Source organism: Sceloporus occidentalis, unplaced genomic scaffold (assembly GCF_023333645.1).
Source record: "Sceloporus occidentalis isolate IW3139 unplaced genomic scaffold, rSceOcc1.0.p SCAF_1, whole genome shotgun sequence".
Classification (NCBI taxonomy): domain Eukaryota; kingdom Metazoa; phylum Chordata; class Lepidosauria; order Squamata; family Phrynosomatidae; genus Sceloporus; species Sceloporus occidentalis.
In genome coordinates, this window is record NW_028316981.1 from 137,350,501 (window position 1) to 137,364,282 (window position 13,782).

Below are 13,782 nucleotides of genomic sequence, written 5' to 3' on the forward strand. Positions count from 1 at the left end.
TCGAGGTCTTACAGATACTTGCCTACATTATTTTACAGATGAAATTGGATCCTAAAAAGCCCTTTGCATTGACCCATGGAGATATTTGAATGCACACTCTTCATAAAAAAGGGCCTTGTTTTTAAAATGAAAAATGATGCTTTTTTCAGGACCATGGCATGCTGGAAGAAGAGAGGAGACCCTAAATATGCAGCTGAAACTAAACCAAAGGCAGTGGGAACTAAGCTAAAGGCAGTGTCACTGCCCCCTTATCATCTAACCAAGAGAATGGATCTTTACATGTAGCACAAGGGCTATCTGTGGTGGAGTTGCCAGTGTAGGATTATCCCAGGACCTCAGGCTTCTGGACCAAAACCTGAGACTTAGAGGTTTATCACACTATACTCTTAACGAGCCATGATTCCAGTATGACTCCTCTAGCTGCCTCCTGTTGCATTCTGGGATTGGCAGTTTTAAGGAGGGGTATTTAGAATTCTCAGGCAGAGAACTTCTGTGCCTGAGAATTCTAAATACCCCTCCTTAAAACTGCCAATCCCAGAATGCAGCAGGAGGCAGCTAGAGGAGTCATACTGGAATCATGGCTCGTTAAGAGTATAGTGTGATAAACATCTTAGTAACAGCCCCTGGTGGTGTCATTAGACATTATGCATTAAGGCGGGTTACAGACGGGCAAAAAGGGGTGTGTTCATGACGTCATGAAGGTGTAGCCTTTAGACGGGCCTTACCTGAATGCCGTCATGAACGCGCCGCCCGCACGCCCCAAGCGGGAAGAAGCGGCATTAAAAAGGTGCCGTTTTTCCCGCTTCTTTTTGATAAGCGGCGTATGTGCGCATCTCCGTATGTAAGCTGCTGCACCGATACGCCAGAATTGTTACGCCGCTAATTTAAGTTTCCCATTTGAAAGCTCCGTGTCTGCTGCGTCGCATAATGAGTCGGGGTCCCGGGACATGAACGGTTTGCAGTCAGGCTTTAATTGCACCGTCAGATGCCAGGCAGCTGTGGAAGCTGCGGCACAGCTGCACTCTATTTTAATGCTCGTAACCCTAACCCTAGAGCAACATGTACGCATGCGCTGCTAGAATTGTGGAAAGTTTGGAATTTAAAGTGAACCCCTACACACATTCCTGCGCCATTTTCACCTAACAATAAAAAAAACACTAAAACTTTAAATATTTACATATGTACAAGGGAGGTGATGGGGGATGGCAGGGGGACAGCAGTGGCAGCGGCGACAGCTGTGGCTGTGCATTGCAGATTCAGCAAGAGCACGGGGACCAAAGGAGAGGAGGCATCCATGATGCCAGTGAGACTGGCAACGTGCAAGCGGACAAAGATGCCATCACCAGCTGGCAGGAGGCCACCTTTTTTCTTGGGTAGGGAGGGGGGAAAAGTTTAAAGGGGCCTGGGCGCTTTAAATGTGCACATACACTTTCTGCCACCGGTGCTGACCGCCGCAGCTGCACAGCTGCGCATCCGCCAGCCGGCAAAAGAAAAAAAAACCCACGTTTTTGGACGCCCATGCGGAAGCTGCCTCTCTCTTTGCAGCGTCCTGCAAGGCAGCGGTATGGAAGCTGCGGGTAAGAAACGGCCCCAGGTGAGCCATCTTCACTACCCCCAGTGTGGAAGCCCCATCCACCTTAGCCACGCCCCTGGGGCGGGCGGTCTGGAGGCTCCGTATTCAGGGGAAGACACCTTCAAGACGTCTTCCCCTGCCTGTCTGTAGCCCGCCTAAGTTCCCATCACAATTACTCACAGCTTGCTATTCAAGCACACACAAAGACAGCACATTTTCCTGTTTGGGCATTAAAACAGAAATCTGATCTAAAGTGGCTGTTTGGAAATGAAGGGGGATTTTTGCTTCTCACTCAGTTAAGGAAAGGAGAACGAACATTTAATCTTGTCTGTTTGTTTCTAGACAGAATGTGGATGCAGAGCAGAACAGAGGGTGATCTCTTGTGCTACAACAACTGGGAGGAAAGGAGGAAACCAAATAAATAAATACCCAGATATCCTGGATTGTAAATTGTATCAGACTGGTGTTCTACTAGCTAAGATGGAGATTTGCACATAACACTTTCTTTTGGCCCACAGCTAAACCCAGAAAAACAGGAGAATCTGCACATGCATTTTCCACAAGGAGATGATCCTGAAAACTGGAGACTCAGGGCAACCCGAAGGTGAATGTTTTTCTCAAAGCATGGGGTATAGCCCCCAGCCACATGCTCTTGGTGGGGTGGACAATGTCTTTGAAGCTTGGTGAGCATAGACAACAGGCACACTGGAGACCTGTGTAGAGACCAATTTAGGCAACACAAATGCAAACAAATAACAGAGGAAGCATTATGCGAATTGCCTTAGTCTGATTAAGTAAATCTCTAATAAAACATTTATCTGTGTGTTGCCCTCCAGAGTCCACAGTTCCAGAAATCCTCCCAATTCAGAGCTTTACTATTTACAGGAACTGTGGAGCTCATTGCCTCATAGGTCAACAATCTTTCTTTCTCTCATCGAAAGATCAGAAAGCTAGTGAAAGAATAGGACAATTTGAATTGTTTGGTATCAGCATATTCCTGATGACTGAGACACCCTGAGCATAAAACTATACCTCTGGGAGTAATCTGTTATCAGCTTGTATGGTTAGCTTTGGATGTACCCTGCCTGATTCGTTGGAGACAAGGTATTAGAGCCAATTTCAGTCGGCCCTCCTTATCCATGGATTCCCCCCCCCCCCCATGGATTCAAGCATCCATGGCTTGCAAATATTCTAAAAAAGTATAAATTCCAAAAAACAAACCTTGATTTTGCCATTTGATATAAGGAACACCATTTTACTATGCCATTATATTTAATGGAACTTGAGCACCCACAGATTTAGTTATCCACGGAGGGTCCTGGAACCAAAGCCTAGCAGATAACAAGGTCCCACTGTATTATTATTGTCCTGATCTGGCCCAGTAAAGATTTTTGGCTAGAAATACTTTGGAGCCCCTTGTTTTAAAGGAAAAAGGTAGTACAATGTTAGATTCAGGCGTTCTAGTAACTGAGGTGCCTTGCATTACATATATATCAAATTTCAGGGTTCATCTAGCTCATGAGAAAGCAACCTTACAAATTCAATACTTTTATGGTGAATGAGACCTAAGTGCATTTAGACTTGTTTTTATATTAAAATATTCTCACACTCACCTCTTAGTCTCCTTGTTCTCAGGGGCATGAAAGGTGAAAGTCACTGTGTGGGACATCCTGAACTCTTCGCTCCACAGTTTTTGCCTATTGATTTGTTTGCCTCCTCATTTTTTTTTCTTTTTGAAGATGTCTCTCAACGCAGGTTAAAGAGCAAGCCCATCATCACCAGACAAAAGTGCTTCCGCTGAGGCTACCAGGGTTCTGCATCATCAGAAGTTTACTCAATCCTGAGGCCAGGACGCCTGCTCTAACCACTTTTCCACTCCCTCAGTCCACTAAGAAGGGTTGGGCTACCATCTGCAACATTCAAGCCTATACATGCTAGAAGAAAGGGAAAGCTATCATCAGTCACCTCTCAATACAACAGTTATAACAAGTCAGATGTCTATCATAACGGAGATCCAGCCAGCTGTGTATGTGTGTATGTGTGGGTGGGTGGGGGGTGGGGAGGATACTACGAAAAGGAAGGAAACAAGCGAGGTTGAGATCGCTATAGTGCACTGACCTTGTTCTGCATTTCAGAACTCAGACAATACAAACATAGCCGCTGGAAACAGGATGTTGTTTCTAACCCTCAGGGTTGAAGAGCTGAAGGGAGGAAAGAGGAGATTTCTGAATTTCCAGAAATGAATGGGCAGCCAATGGCTGGTAGGAAGACATGCACAAAGAGCAAGACCTGCTGCAGGTGCCTCTCATACCTCCACTCACATGGCTCCAGCTTGAAGACTAACCAAGTTAGGCAAAGTTTCTTGTGACCATCTCAGCCCCAGCTGTCACCACATGTTACCAGGGAGATAAGGGCTGTTGCACAGGGGCTGGCTGCTTAGCGCTGGAGTATAAAGACTGTCCAGTCCCTAAATTCTTGTGGGTGGTAGAGGCAACGGAACCCTTCACTACTCTGGGAAACAGATTCCTCATTAAACACTGCACTTGCCTCAGTGCGCTCTCAACTGCAAACAAACAAAGCAGCTGTTGTTTCCTGGTTAATAGGAAACTCGCCTCCACCCCAGTCATTCCTGCTGCAGGTTCCAGGAAAGGGCTGTAGCTATCGGCAGGGTCTGGAAGGCGGAAGATGGTTTGGATGCCTGAAGTATAGTACATACCAGATTATTTATTTTAAAAAAATCTATGTTGTCTGGAGCCAAGAAACCACTTAGTTCACGCTACAGTGCTCCATTCAGCAAGAGTTGCAACACATCTTTATTCTGCAGGACATCTTATCTGAGAGCTTTGCGCACGGAACACTCATTATTTCACAAGTCAGACTCAGAGGACAAAGAAAATAACTTTGTGGTGCCTATCTTTTTCTTTGCTTTGAAAATAGTAAGGCAGCCCAAGAGGAAGCAATCCAGAGGTCTCCAGATGTTATGGACAAGAGCTCTCACAGTGGCTGGGACTTTGAGTCCATAAGACCTTGAGGTCCAGACCACCTGTTCCTGGTAGCAATTAAAGCCAGTTATACAATATAAACAACATAAAATATTTTTACAATAAAGTTACAGCAACAATATAACAAAAACAGACAGGAAGTATAAGAATCATTAAACTATGCAGCAGATAGTTATCTAAACAGAAAGGTCGTAACTCATCACAAATGAAGTTTCAATATGCATATGGTCAGTCTATTCACTCCTCCAGAAGAAATGTTAAATTACGAAGAAACTTTTTTAAAAATTCCATCAGTTTGCAGAAATTAAGAGTAGACACCTATTCTAGAAGCAACTGTATTGAACCTTATTCTGTACAAGCCTAAGTTATAGTTTTGTTTCCCTTGTATGAAGTACAAGGAAAATATTATAGCTGGTTTTTTGTGGGTTTTTCGGGCTATGTGGCCATGTTCTAGAAAATTTTCTTCCTGATGTTTCGCCAGCATCTGTGGCTGGCATCCAAATAGCCCGAAAAACTCACAAAAAACCATGGATGCCGGCCATGAAAGCCTTCGACTTCATATTATAGCTGGCACAGCCTCAGTTAAGCATTAAGGAGTTAAATGTAGAACATCCACCTGCCCCTCCCCAAGCCCAGGAGCAGGAATTTCTGAGTGCTTTGCTCATCTACCCTGCAGGCAAGTTTAGGCAGAAAGATGGGCTGGGCTGGATTTATTCCTACACATTTTAGAAACAGCTTTGTATAGGAAGAAAACACACAAATCCCTCCAGATCCACTGTTGTGCAAATTGCAGAATGATTCAGAAACACTTATTGGGAAGGAGGATAAATCCTCCAAGTGTTCCAGTGTATGCAACTGTAGATAGACTTTACATATACATATGGCAAGGTTTTAGGCTTTCTTATGCAGAAAAATGCAGTTCACACATCACCTGTTTCACTGTGTATGTATTTTATAGTAAAACAGAAGGGTGTACAATTGTTGTATAATGACTGGCACACAATTATAAGCTATTCTGTTTAAAAAGGGCTTTCCATGTAGGAATTCATAACTATGGGAAGGATGCTTATCCTTCTAAGGGCCCTTTCACACTACACAAATATAGCACTATTATTCCACCTTAATTGCCATGTTCCATTGCCATGGAATCCTGGAGTTTGTAGTTTGGTGAGGCACTGGAGCACTCTGGCTGAGAAATTTAAATCTCTCCTCCTAAAAAGCAAATCCTAGGATTCTATAGAATGAAACCAGTTAAAGTTGAATCATAGGGCCCTAAAAGCTTGAAGGGCTAAACAAGGGAACAGAATGATTGCTTAGCTGCAACAGGTTATATGTAGGGAGAGAAACAGGACCAGACCCTAACACAGAAAACTAAGCATGGTTAATAGTAAAGGATTGTCGGAGTTGTAGTGTAAAACATCTCGAGTCGGTGTATGTATGTGTCAAAGCAACAGTGTGTGCGTCAGGACAACAAAAACAGCATCAGGGCCACATGTTGCCCACCCCTCAATCAGGCATGCAGACATGGCTCTCGGAGTGGGGACTGCAGTCAAGAAATAATAAGATGACTAAGAATGAGGGGGGCAGCAATGAAAAAACTAGAAAAGATCCTAAAATGTAAAGATATACAACTGAGCATGAAGTTAGAATTGTAAAAGCCATCATATTTCGTATTACCATGTATGGATGTGAGAACTGGACAGTTAAGAAAGTGGATAGGAAGAAATCAATTCATTCAAAATGTGCAGAAGAATGCCGAGGATACCATGGATAGTCAAAAAGTTCTAGAGCAGATCAATCCAAAAATCTCTCTGGAAACCAAGACGACTATATTAAGGCTGTCATACTTTGGCCTTATCACGAGAAAGCACGACCGGGGAAAAACAATAATGCTAGGAAAGATAGAGGGAACCAGAAAGAGAGGAAGACCACATGCTAGATGGATGGACTCATTAGGGATGTCACAGGTATGAATTTGCAGGAACTGAGCAGAGCAGTAGAGGACATAGAGTTTTGTAGATGTCTCATCCAGAGGGTCACCATGAGTCGAAATCAACTCAAGGGTGGATAACAACAACAAAAACATGGCTCTAACTAACCCCAGGTATCACAAACACCTCTCTGGTGCCTTTTAACTTCTACACACCAGATGTATTGAGTAGGGGTAGTTTGGTTTGAGCTGATTGCCAGTCAGGCAACATGGGCAGTTTAGTAGAAAGGCCTGACCTCCTGCAGTGAGTGGTGTGTGATCCCAGAAAACTGATCCCTGCCTCTTCCAAAGATAATACTTCCCCTGCCAGCTCAGCACAACACTTAAGGAGGAGTGTAGAAAGAAAGCTGGCAGGCTTTTGCCCTTAGTTTGTGATTGGTAGCTCCCCATTCCCCAAACAAGAAGCTACAGGGGTTAGGTCTAACCTACCTGTCTAGATCAATCCACTAAAGGCAAACTTCCGTGATACATCATCATACCCTTCCTCTCCCTCTCTGTGCAGCTGTGACCCTGGCCATTTTCTCAGAAGCATATTTGTTGACAGCATATTTATCACTTTTACTTTAAAGTACATTGGCTTTAGACATGGGCATTATTTTAAATGGTTCAAAAAGGGATCCAAAGTGTGTTAAATTTCAAGCACAGATACCTCTACTAATCAGAAACATTCCATGCAAGAGAAAACATGTGAGTCACTTCAAAAATCATAATTAAAATAAAAGATTTCCCAAGCTTTTTTTTTTTGTATCTGAGTCTTCTGTATAATCAGTAAAGCTATATTTTTCATCATAATGCACCCATGAGATATATTTAAAATACCAAAAACATCACCCCTTCCTTGGGATTTCTTACTCCAAGTAAAAAAATGAAATGGACCAGCATAGTATAGTGGTTCAAGTGTTGAACTACTAGGACTCCAGAGACCAGATTTCGATTCCCCGCTCAGCCATGGAAATCCACTGGATGACCTTGGATGAGTCACATATTCTCAGCCCCAAGAAACCCAGTGATACGTACAGGTTGGAATAAGTAAGAAATGACTTGAAGGCACACAACAAGAACAACAAATAAGTGCAGTGTCAGATTAAAAAAAACTTAAAGTTTCACATTTGCAATGACTCTTTTGCAAAAGCCACTCTTTGCCTAACAGTATGCAAAGAGATCTTGTAGCATGTTGAAACTGACTGAAAGAAGTTGGCAGCATGAACTTTTGAAAACTTAAGTCTACTTCCTGAGATGCACCTAAGGAAGTTGACCTAAATCTACAAAAGCTCATGCTCAGGGACGTAGCCAAGGGTTCTTGGGGTCCGGACCCCCCCCCTTCCATTAGAAAAATGAATGGTGCATGCTGCTGTGCCACCGCACCCAAGCCCCGTTATAATGGTGGCACTTAGTCTGGACCCCCCCTTCCTAAAATCCTAGCTATGTCCCTGTCATGCTGCCAACTTCCTTTTCTCAATTTAGTCTCAAAGGTGCTATAAGATCTCTCTACTTACTGACTTTACAGACTAACATGGCTGTATCTTTGAATTCTTTTCCCTACCATACACTGCTTCTGAGAGCCAGCGTGGCATAGTGGTTTGAGCACTGGACTGTGACTCTGGAGACCAGGTTTGGATCCTGGCTTGGTCATGGAAACCCACTGGGTGACCTTGGGTGAGTCACACTCTCTCAGCCTTAGAGGAGGGCAAGGGCAAACATCCTCTGAAGAAACTTGCCAAGAAAACCTCAGGATAGGGTTGCCTTATGGTCGCCATAAGTCAGAATTAAATTAAAGGCAGACAACAACAACAAAAATATTGCTTTGGTCCTTCCAGAAATATGTTCTATCTCACAGGAAGATGTGAGAAACATCTTTTTTTCTTTCTTTTTAAAAATACACTCCTAGCTGAATCCAAGTAGCAATTCCCTTGGGAAGTGGTAGTTTTATCTCCCTGGGCAAGCTAAACTCCTGGCCCTGCTGCAAAGGCATTCCTGCCTCTCCTTAAGCACATCACCAGAGGCATCCTTTGGTTACTTTTGACTCACTTTCGTGAGACTACCAAGGACACTGTATGGGAGTCAGCCATCCTGGTCAGATTATAGAGTCATACTGGAAGAGACACCAAGGGCCATCCAGTCCAACCCCCTGCCATGCAGGAAATCTAAATCAAAGCATCCCTGACAGATCCAGCCTTTGTTTAAATACCTCAAAAAAGGAGACTCTCTCCGAAGGAGTGTGTTTCACTGTCAAACAACTCTTACTGTCAGGAGATTCCTTCTAATATTGAGCTGGAATCTCTTTTCCTGTAGTTTGAATCCATTGTTCTGTGTTCTCTGCAGAAGAAAACAAGCTTGCTCCCTCCTCAGTATGACATCCCTTCAAATATTTAAACAGGGCTATCATATCACCTCTTAACCTTCTCTTCTCCAGGCTAAACATCCCCAGCTCCCTGAGTCGTTCCTCATAGGGCAAGGTTTCCAGACCTTTCACCATTTTAGTCGCCCTCCTCTGGACACGCTCCAGTTTCTCAATGTCCTTTTTGAATTGTGGTGCCCAGAACTGGACACAATATTCCAAGTGGGGCCTGACCAAAGCAGAATAGAGTGGCACTATTACTTCTCTTGATCTAGACACTATACTTCTATTGATGCCATCTAGAATCACATTGGCCTTTTTAGCTGCCGCATCACACTGTTGACTCATGTTCAGCTAGGACTCCTAGATCCCTTTCACACATAGTCTCGTTCAGCCATCCTATATCTGTGCATTTCATTTTTGATGCCTAAGTGCAGTACCTTCCCTTGCTCCCTGTTGAAATTCCCTATGTCAGTGGTGGCGAACCTATGGCATGCATGCCAGAGGTGGCACTCAGGGCCCTCTCTGTGGGCACATGTGCCATTGCCCCAGCACAGAGTGTGCCAGAGTTTCTTACTAGAAAGCCAGAGGCACTTTGCAATAAATAAGTGGGGTCTGGGTTGCAGTTTGGGCACTGGGTCTGTAAAAGGTTCACCATCACTGCCTTATGTTGTGGGGCTGTATGTCTGCAGCCTGGGCGTGAGGGCAGGCTCTTGGCACTAACTGCCAGGAAGCAGACCGACTCATCTCTCATCCTTTTCCCCACTCCCTCCAAACTTTTGCCTTCGGGACCCCGCGCAGAGCATCCCCCTCCAGATCCCCCCCATCCTCCCAGAGGCTGAGGAGGACGGGAAACCCTCGTGGAGGCTCACCAGATGGAGGAAAGAAACGGAGCTGGTTTCCCAAGCGAGGACTGGCTGGATCCGGAGCCTCTCTCCACCCAAGAGCCAGAAAACTTGGCCTCCCAGAGTCCGCCCCAGCAGCCAGACCCCACCCTGGGCCTCACCTGTACTACTAAAGGACCCTGGGAGCTGTAGTCCTCTGCTCTCTGGAGCAGCTACCTGGAGCAAGGTCCTTCGGATTGGCTTGCAAGGTGGTTCCTACACTCCAGGTGGCTCTTCGACGCCGTCTTCAGACGGACTGAGCTGCTCCCCTCCTGCTCTCTGGTTCTTGCCAAGTCCAGTGGTTCCCAAATTTTGCTCCTCTCCAGGTGCTTTGGACTTCAGTTCCCAGAAGCCCCAGCCAGCTTGGCCAATAGGAATTCTGGGAGCTAAAGTTCAAAACAACTGGAGAAGCAAAGTTTGGGCATCACTGCAGACCAAGCTGGGTGAACACAACTCTCAGGAAGCAGAGCTGGAACTGGGAGGAGTGACAAGAAGGTTTATCATACTGGCTCTGCTTTTGGCATTAAAGAGAGATTAAAGCGCATTTAAAGCACCCCACAAATAAAGTGAAAATGGCGAGTAATTGCACAAATGATTGTCACCTGCAATGGAGCAAATAAAGTGATATTGGAAATGCATTGTCGCTGAAACCCCGAAAGTAAAAAGATGTGCATTCATATTTCTTTGTGACCACTTTAATGGTGGGTTTTGTGTGGCTGCGTGTGAAATTGTTTCAGGTAGTTACGTGATTTTTCCAGGATATTCTCAGGAAAAACTCCTGATCTCCTTCATGGGATAAACTTATGGGATGATGATGATGATGATGATGATGATGATGATGATGATTTTCTTATATCCTGCCTTTCTCCCAATATAGGGACTCCGCCTCCTTTGCTAAGGTGCCTACAAATCAATCACTTGCACCACCGATGGGACAACATTATTCCATTCTTGACTAGGTGTGTGCACACTTTGGTTTCCATATTTTTTACACTGCATGGTCAATGAGCAGGGCTGGTTGGAGCAATGGGGCAAACATTTTGAAAATCCTAAAGCTTACCCAGGGAGTGAGCTCAGGGTGACCAGTGCTCATCGCCAAGGACAAGGCATCACAAAATGGAAGACATTCAAGAAAAATTAGAGATTTCTCTGAAGATGCCACCCGCTTCTGCTGTGAAACATCACAAATAAACTCTTCTAGAACGTGGCCACATTGCCTGAAAAACCCACAAAAAACTATGAATGCCAGCCATGAAAGCTTTCGACTTCACATTAAAAATAGGATTTCTCACTTTGCAGGATGGGAGACTGATACTAGCATCAGAGCTTGGGAAAGTGTTGGGGGTAGTGGTGGGGGACTACAACTCCTAACAATCTCTTAACCAACATTGCCATAGTGACTATGGGAATCTTTCAGTCATAATGCCCCCCGCCAGCTTTTAGAACTATGTTCAAATGGACTGATCTATCCCCATCCTACCCCCTAGTTTTTTTCAAGTGAAAGGCTAGAGTCAGACCAATCTGAGTGAACACAACTCCCAAGAAGAAGAACTTGAACTGGGAGAAGTGATTTGCAGATCATTCTTCTTTCCCCCTTCATTGCTAAGCTGCCTCTTGCACCATTATCTTTATGGGATAATATTATTCCATTCTTAACAGGGCGTGTGCACACTTTGGTTTACCTAATTTTTAGATTGCATTAACCACCATGGGATCCTGGAAACCATACACTCCAACTCTCCCAATTTGGCAAGGACAGTCCTGATTCATCCTTTGGTATCTCACTGTTTCAGCTTCTTTTAAAACGTCCCATTCCCACTCATTTTTTGTCCCGAGGAGATGCGGGTCAAATCTCTTCGAGTCATTTTAATCCTATTATTATTATTATTATTATTATTATTACTTTATTTTCTTATATCCTGCCTTTCTCCCAAAATAGGGACTCAAGGCTGTTATTCATACATGCCATTGTTTTGGGTTAAAATGGAGCCGCCTCCCTTTGAAGGAACAATACAGAGTGATCCTAACTGATTAAGAAGCTTATTCACACTCCCAATGATGCAGATCTTTCAGGAAAAATTGGGGGGGAGGTATCAAATATCCTGGGTTAAGTGGGGGGGTTGCCAACCCCTCCCACCCAATAGCGTATCAAGTGCATTCAAGACATGTATGCACAAGCAAGGATTCAACGCGGATTCATCTTGGATTATTTTCGTAGTGTGAATGGACCAGTTTTTACTTCCTCCACCACTACCATCCTTCCCCTTTATCATCTTAACAAATTGCTGCAAACTTCAAAATGCAAAAGTAGTTTATATATAGTAGAGGGGATAGGAGAGGAGGGGGCAGAATTTTGCCCTCCCCAGTCAGTTCAAGCAAAAGCAAGCTGTTGCAGCCTTGCTTACTACTTGTGCCCTTCCTCATTCATAACTTTTGCCATCTTGAACACAGTCTGATTTGATATGAAAAGAGTGCTCACACAAGATGACCATTCACAAGGGTCCTTGGGAAGAAATGCGTATTAAACCAATTTAAATCTGCAACCTTATGTATGTTAACTTGGGAGTAAGCCGAGCTGAACTCAGTGGGATTTAATCAGAAGTAAACATCTTTAGCAGTGCACTCCACATTTCTAGTGTAATTATGCAGTATATGAAAAAGACAACATTAAGAATTCCTTCCCAAGTTGCATGCTGGGTTGAGCTCCCACTTTCATACCTTGTGTAAATAAAATTTAGACTCCCAGGAACACTTAGGAAAAGTAAGAAGGGGATTGTACATATTTCATCTTTTTAAGAGGGGAAATTCCAACATACTGTTGGCCAGGTACTTAACAACAGCTGCTAAAAAGCAAACTCTTAGGATTTTTTTAGTAGCTCTACCATTTGAGGATGCAAAATATATAGCAGGATCGTGCAATTTTGAAACAACAAGCAAAGCTGAATAAAGTGTGGATGTGAATGCGTATATATCTTTCATCTGCAGGTATGCTGGCATTTCACATGGAGTAAAGAACATGGCAATAGGGTTCTTCCAGAACTTGGATATGTTATGTTTTTGGACTACAAGTGTCAGGAACCTCTAATAGTATGGCCACTGTCTGAGGGATTCTGGGACATGTAATTTCCAAGTTCTGGCTTTTTTCCATGCACAAGTACAACTAAGGGTGTATCCATATTGCAGAAATAAAGCAGTTTGACACCACTTTAACTGGCATGTCTCTATCCTATAGAACCCTGGGATTTGTAGTTTAGTGAGGTACCAGAGCTCTCTGACAGAACAGGTTGAATGCTTCACATGACTACTAATCCTAGGATTCCATAGGATGGAGCCATGACAATGGTGCCACACTGCTATATTTTGGCAGTGTGGAGACTGTAAGAGATGTAGAGAAATGTTGTCATAGATGGGACACCTGAGTAGAAGTAGACTGGGGACATAGACTGAAGTCTCCAAAATTCTTTTGGTACCAAATTCTCTTCCCCCCCCCCCCTCAGTTAGTGCTACAAGTCACACACTCTCAGCCTCAGAGGATGGCAATGACAAACCCCTTCTGAAGAAGCTTGCCAAGAAGACCCAGGAGAGGTTTGCTTTAGAGTTGCCCTAAGTCAGAAATGATCTGGAGGCAGTGGTACACAATGATAGCAACAAATAAATGTAAAGATAATTGCAACATACCTCCCACATACCCTGACTAACTGCAGTTCAGGAAATGGCCTCTTCCTGTCACATTGGTTTGTCTTTATCTCTTCATACAAGCAATGAACACCCACACTTGAGATGAATAACTTACATTTCAGTTTTTTCCCCCTTCTTCCCCCTGAGAGAAAGTAGAGTTTACCCTCACTATGTAGTGCTGCAGGATTACCTGACACTGGAACTAAAATTGCAAGGGGTGAGTTGTTGTTGTTTTTCTTTCAGAGTACAAGTTGAAAGCAATCCCTATTCCAGCAGACAAATTGGGATGAATTGTTTTCCCCGCTCTGTATGACAAA

The 13,782-nt window shown here is 44.0% G+C and overlaps 1 protein-coding gene across 3 annotated transcripts in view; it reads right to left on the minus strand.

The window, feature by feature from the left end:
- The window catches only part of TMC6 (transmembrane channel like 6), a 45,638-nt gene extending 35,613 nt beyond the window's left edge, over positions 1–10,025 (minus strand). Inside the window, exons 1-3 of one of the 3 annotated variants that reach the window (XM_089538535.1) lie at positions 9,910–10,025; positions 3,692–3,774; positions 3,187–3,507 (exon numbers count right to left, since the gene is read on the minus strand). In XM_089538535.1, coding sequence (XP_089394661.1) covers positions 3,187–3,242 — 56 coding nt within the window. In that variant the 5' untranslated portion in view covers positions 3,243–3,507; positions 3,692–3,774; positions 9,910–10,025. Of the gene's footprint in view, positions 1–3,186; positions 3,508–3,691; positions 3,775–3,884; positions 4,201–9,909 lie in introns of those variants that run through there. The other 2 variants (XM_089538524.1, XM_089538544.1) reach the window with 2 other exon arrangements.
- Positions 10,026–13,782: the final 3,757 nt, after the last annotated feature.